At 53.1% G+C, this 6,121-nt stretch overlaps 2 protein-coding genes across 2 annotated transcripts; both read left to right on the forward strand.

The window, feature by feature from the left end:
- Positions 1 to 2,677: 2,677 nt before the first annotated feature.
- LOC142302601 (histone H1.11R-like) lies at positions 2,678 to 3,322 on the forward strand. Its single transcript, XM_075343704.1, has one exon. It carries the CDS (start codon positions 2,678 to 2,680, stop codon positions 3,320 to 3,322), a length of 645 nt encoding a protein of 214 aa, XP_075199819.1.
- Positions 3,323 to 4,315: 993 nt separating this feature from the next.
- Positions 4,316 to 4,732, forward strand: LOC142302614 (histone H3). Its single transcript, XM_075343717.1, has one exon. The coding sequence runs from the start codon at positions 4,322 to 4,324 to the stop codon at positions 4,730 to 4,732; it is 411 nt and encodes a 136-aa protein (XP_075199832.1). The 5' UTR covers positions 4,316 to 4,321.
- The last annotated feature ends 1,389 nt before the right edge of the window (positions 4,733 to 6,121 follow it).

Raw genomic sequence — 6,121 nt, forward strand, 5'->3', positions numbered from 1 at the left:
AGAAAGCAGAATGTGAGGAAAGATTAGAGGGAACAGAGAAGAGTGTCAGTAATGTGATGTGATAGGCCGAATCATATGGGGGGGGGGGGTAGATATTGAACTGATCGTCCAGCATAGTGCATTCCAGAAAACTGGCTCATCACAAGAGAAGTCCTGAAGACAGAGGTTCACATTATGGAGGATGGGAGTCTTACATCAGACGTCTGTGTCTGGCAATCTGGCAGGCAGGTCACCGGAGCTCACACTCAGGGTTCCCCACTGCCCTCAAAGCTGAAACCTCTGCCGGATTTCCGTGCGGCCGTGTCACGTAATCCGGCAGTCTGGCAGCGGGTATCAATACATGGAGGACGCCATTTTTTCAATTATTTATTTGCTTTTACTCTCCAGTTCGGAGACCCAGGCATCTAGTGTTAGGGCAGCAACCATAGAAGACGGCACAGAGGGAGATCTAATGCACGGACCTGGAAGTAGTGAGACAGCCACTGGAGTCTCAGTAAGGCCAGAGCCACACGTGATAATGACTCGGTGACTCGGCATCACCCGGCACGGCCGCACACTCTCCGGACAGGAGCGGTCGGCTTTATGTGTTTCTATGCAGCTCAGATGCTCCTGTCCAGAGAGTGTGTGGCCGTGCCGGGTGATGCCGATGCGAGACTCGCCGTTATTAATGCCATCTGTGAATGTATTGCTGTAAAGAAAATATATGTAATAATTGTAATATAATCCTATACATGGCTATTATGCTATGCTGCATAATCCCTGCGAGTCTGAGCATTGTATTTGCTGAGTAGAGCTGTTCTGCGTCTGATGTTGGAATAATCGGGATTGCTGCGATGGCGGCTGCAGTGTAGATACAATAATGCCGCTATGTATCAGCTCCGTGTTTAGCTCCTCATTGTCATCTGCTTTGCTTGTATTGCAGGTAATTCATCTGATCTAATGCTAATGTTACAGCTAATAATTAACACATCATTATCCCCGCGACTGATATATCGCCGTTCACCTATAGAAGTGAATGGGCTTTGTGTTATACAGATTTAGGCCGGTCTCTTCTGAATATATAGTAAATGCTCATGTTACTGACTGCTGGTGATAAATATAATGTGATTATTATCGTCACTTACTGCTGCGGATTCTTACATTGCACTGCATGGCGTCTGTGTCTGCATAAGTAATGATTGGGACAGACATCCATTGCCTATTGGTCGCTGGTGCTGCTTTGAGCAGCGCTATTGGCTGTGTTCGGCCGTGGTTACTGTTTCCCCATTGCTCCGCTTTGACAGGCAGCAGTGTCCGTCATGTCATGGATCGGAGGCTGATTGCAGGACTGAAGGGAGGAAGCAGGAGCCGCTCCCCGCTGTAGCGATCATGCCGCCTACTATTGTTACATGCATCATATGTAACATCATGTAACTAGACAAGCTGCCACATACCCCTGATGAATGGTCAGACCTGGCTGCTGCCCTCTGATTCCAGGATGGAACTTTTCCTTCTCTGTAGCAGACATTGTCTTCCCCTGTTCCCAGCACTTACTGGAGAATAATGCAAAGTTCACAGACGCATCGGGATGATTTTCCTTCTGCTCTTTTCTGCAAGTCTGTACAAAGTAGACATAGGAGGACACTATATTGTATACACTGCTGTATATATTGTACACAGTGCTAAATATACTGTACATATTTCTGTATACACTATATACTGTACTCTGTGCTCTATTATTATGGATACTTATAAAAGCCTGTTGTGCTGTGCAGTATATACAGCGGTGCTCTGTGTGTGGATTCTGTATATTGTGTCTCCGATTCTTCCTCAGTATTTCACCTTTTGCACAATAGTTGGTGTCAGATGCGTGAATTAATATTTCTGTGATCACACGGATTTTTTCTGCTTTCTGATGGGGAGTGAGTCGCATTGTGAAGCCATCGCCCGATCACAGCTCTTCCCTCCATTACAGGCCTCAGAGATAAAAGCTTCACAGAGGATAAGACACAATATTGTGCCGGAGATCGCACTCATCCTCCTCCGGGTGTGATCCACTAATGTGCAGACGTGTCCTCCCCCCAATACTCTGCACACACGGGATAGATTTATATCCCAGCTCCGGGAGGTGCAGGCAGCGGAGGCCATCGCCTGTGTTACCCTTCTGGGCTGTCAGCAGCTCCAGGTCGCCCCCACATCGTACAATCCGCTTCCTGCACGATATATATTGTAGTGAAGATCCCTGTGGTGGTGACAAGAGCCGGGAATAGGAGGACGAGCTCCCGCAGCAGGTTTATCTTCCCGGACACTCAGTGATGAGCAGATCGGGAGGACGGCGGCGCTGATCCCGGGATCCTCTCCGCTCTTTCCCGGCATCTCTGGCAGTGACGGCCACACACGCTCCGCGGAGATGATGGCGGAGGAGAAGTGATGGCGGAAGCTCCTCACCCGTCCGGCCGTAGCCGATAATATAGAGCTTTTATCCCGGGCAGGGAAGCACAAGAGGAGAGCGGAGCTTCACTGGGCTCAGCCGGGAGAAGGCGGGGCCTGTGCTCAGTGGCAGCCAATAGAAGCGCAAGACGGTGCAGCTCAGCAGCCAATCAGTGCGCAGTAACATTGTATATATAACAGGTGCCGCCAGCTCCGGCCTCAGTATTTTTCTCTCAGGAGATTTCTGTGTTTATTTCCCGCTCACACGATGGCAGAGACCGCACCGGCCGCCGCTCCTCCTCCCGCCGAACCGGCCGCCAAATCTAAGAAGGCGCCGAAGAAATCCGGGGCCGCCAAGAAAAGCAGCAAATCCTCCGGTCCCAGCGCCTCCGAGCTGATCATGAAAGCCGTGTCCGCCTCCAAGGAGCGCAGTGGGGTGTCTCTGGCCGCCCTGAAGAAGCTTCTGTCTGCCGGAGGATACGATGTGGAGAGGAATAACAGCCGCCTGAAGCTGGCCATCAAGGCTCTGGTCAACAAGGGCTCCCTGCTCCAGGTGAAGGGCAGCGGCGCCTCCGGGTCCTTCAAGCTGAACAAGAAGCAGGAGACGAAGGACAAGGCGGCCAAGAAGAAGCCAGCAGCTGCGGCCAAGCCTAAGAAGCCGGCAGCCAAGAAAGCGGCCAAATCTCCGAAGAAGCCCAAGAAGGCTCCGGCCGCGGCCAAGAAAAGCCCGAAAAAGGCCAAGAAGCCCGCAGCAGCCGCCAAGAAAGCGGCAAAGAGCCCCAAGAAGCCGAAGGCCGCTCCAAAGCCCAAGAAGGTGACGAAGAGTCCGGCTAAGAAGGCGGCAAAACCCAAAGCTGCCAAGAGTCCGGCTAAGAAGGCGACTAAAGCCAAGAAGCCCGCGGCCAAGAAATAAGCGGAGCCGCTCTGTCCTCCTACCACAAAGGCTCTTCTCAGAGCCACCACCTTGTCCTGCAGAGCTGTATGATCAGTGCCACCACCTTGTCCTGCAGAGCTGTATGATCAGTGCCACCACCTTGTCCTGCAGAGCTGTATGATCAGTGCCACCACCTTGTCCTGCAGAGCTGTATGATCAGTGCCACCACCTTGTCCTGCAGAGCTGTATGATCAGAGCCACCACTTTGTCCTGCAGAGCTGTATGATCAGTGTCACCACCTTGTCCTGCAGAGCTGTATGATCAGTGTCACCACCTTGTCCTGCAGAGCTGTATGATCAGTGCCACCACCTTGTCCTGCAGAGCTGTATGATCAGAGCCACCACTTTGTCCTGCAGAGCTGTATGATCAGAGCCACCACTTTGTCCTGCAGAGCTGTATGATCAGTGTCACCACCTTGTCCTGCAGAGCTGTATGATCAGTGCCACCACCTTGTCCTGCAGAGCTGTATGATCAGTGCCACCACCTTGTCCTGCAGAGCTGTTTCTGTGCCACCACCTTGTCCCCTCTGTATGATCAGTGTCACCACCTTGTCCCCTGTGCATACACTTTGTCGCTTCCCTTTGATCAGTGCTTGTCTATTGATTCGCGCGGTGATGTCATATACAAGGGGCGGTAGATGCCGGGAGCAGAGTTCTCGGGGATGTAGTGATAATGCGGGAGCTGCACTGTTCAGCGCTGTGTGCGGGGAGCTGGAGCTGCAGTTACATCGGTGTCGTATGCTCCAAATCTGCGTGTAGCCTGGAGGGGATAAGAGCGGGGTTAGTGGGGGGTGGAGCTTCTAAAAATGATTGGTCACAGACATTGGATGATTATTGGCTACATGATTTTCTTTTGTGGTAGTAGTCAATAGGGTGTAGGGGGCGTGTTTCTCACAGGCCAATGAGGACGCGCACAGGAGGATAAATACTCTGCTCCCGCCGCTCCTCTCATCTCTTCTGTTCTCTTCTATACAGAGCTATGGCCAGAACTAAGCAGACCGCCCGTAAATCCACCGGAGGGAAAGCTCCCCGCAAGCAGCTGGCCACTAAGGCCGCCAGGAAGAGCGCTCCCGCCACCGGAGGAGTGAAGAAGCCGCATCGCTACCGGCCGGGGACAGTCGCTCTCCGGGAGATCCGCCGCTACCAGAAATCCACCGAGCTGCTGATCCGGAAGCTTCCCTTCCAGCGCCTGGTGAGAGAGATCGCCCAGGACTTCAAGACCGATCTGCGCTTCCAGAGCTCGGCCGTCATGGCCCTGCAGGAGGCCAGCGAGGCTTATCTGGTGGGGCTGTTCGAGGACACCAACCTGTGCGCCATCCACGCCAAGAGGGTCACCATCATGCCCAAAGACATCCAGCTGGCCCGCCGCATCCGCGGGGAGAGGGCGTAGATCTGTCCCGCACCCCCGAGCACAACACAAAGGCTCTTTTCAGAGCCACCACATCCTCCCTCAGACGAGCTGATTCCCGGCCTCTGATTCTCCTCATTCCCCGCAGTGTCCGGGGCGCGGTCTCTACATGTGACGGGCGGCGCTGCGGAGTCTCCTGTTCTTACTTTCCGCAGCTCTGCCTGTATCTGTAGTATCGCGCCCGCGGTTTATTTCAGTTTCTCCCCGTATTGAGAGCGGCTCATTGTGCGGTGTCTCCGGAGTCTGATTGCGACTCCGCATCTCATTCACTCAGGAGTAATCTCGGGCTTTCTGAATGGAGCTTTCTGCACTAAACTGACCCCCTCGAACCCCCCCCCAAAACTTTATTATCCCTCTTGTCCTCCAGATGTCAGAAGCTGTGGGATCTGGAGATCTCGCAGGGGATCCCCTCTCTCACTCCAGGTCGTATTCTGTCTGGAGAATATCTGCAGGTTGGGCGCAGATTGTATCGGGCTGTGATACGGTTATTGGGATCCTGTGTCTGATGTCGGAAGCTGTGGGATCTGGAGATCTCGCAGGGGGATCCTCTCACTCCAGGTCGCTTTTCTGTCTGGAGAATGTCTGCAGATTGTATCGGGCTGTGATGTCGCTCTGCACATTCTTATAGTGACGCGTTTGTTATTAGTTCAGATTCTTAGACTCGTTTTTAATGAGATGAATAAAAAACAACTTCAGCGTCTGCAGATCTGTGTCGGATTGTAGAGATCTCAGCAGAACGTCCGCCCTGAGGCCGCGTGTTACACGACGGAGACAAAGAGCGGGAGGAGCTATCGGCCACTGAGCGGGAAGTTCAAATTAGGGATTCAGCCAATCAGCACTCTGCATAAAGGCTATGGCCCCGCCCACAAGCCCCTCACGTTACAGGCACCACGTGGTTTCTGTGCTGGAGCTTCCCTGCAGTTATCGGGGCGGACCGCACAGAGGACTGCGGCTGATGACGCTTCAGCTCCGCCTCTTCCTCTAAATATCGTTTTCCAATCTCCGTTGTTGTTTTTGCAGCTTCTAATGTGAAATATCTGAATGTAGAAGTAAAAGCCGCTCAGCACCGAGACTCCGCTCCTGCAGTCACTGCTTCCCCCATGTTATACGGGGCATTACCGGTCACTGCAGAGCGGGGGCAGAGTGACGGGGCCCCGGGTGCACAGCGCCGTGTAGACTGCGGGGTTTACAGCGCTGTATGGAGATCTGTAGTATGGCGGAGATACAGAGGAAAAAAGCTGCTGATGTGACGGCAGAGAGGAGGCAACCAATGAGCTGCAGGGGGCGGAGCTGGTTCAGTTCCCCTTTGTCACCCAATAGAACAGCGATGTGTCATTAGTGCTCATTTGCATGGCCGGGCTATAAATACGG

The sequence above is a fragment of the Anomaloglossus baeobatrachus genome, chromosome 4 (genome assembly GCF_048569485.1).
Source record: "Anomaloglossus baeobatrachus isolate aAnoBae1 chromosome 4, aAnoBae1.hap1, whole genome shotgun sequence".
NCBI classification, from domain to species: Eukaryota; Metazoa; Chordata; class Amphibia; order Anura; family Aromobatidae; genus Anomaloglossus; species Anomaloglossus baeobatrachus.

What these genes read in the sequence shown, in the direction of transcription:
- LOC142302614 (XM_075343717.1), top strand. Translation starts at nt 4,322, where the DNA reads ATGGCCAGAACTAAGCAGACCGCCCGTAAATCCACCGGAGGGAAAGCT.
- LOC142302601 (XM_075343704.1), top strand. Translation starts at nt 2,678, where the DNA reads ATGGCAGAGACCGCACCGGCCGCCGCTCCTCCTCCCGCCGAACCGGCC.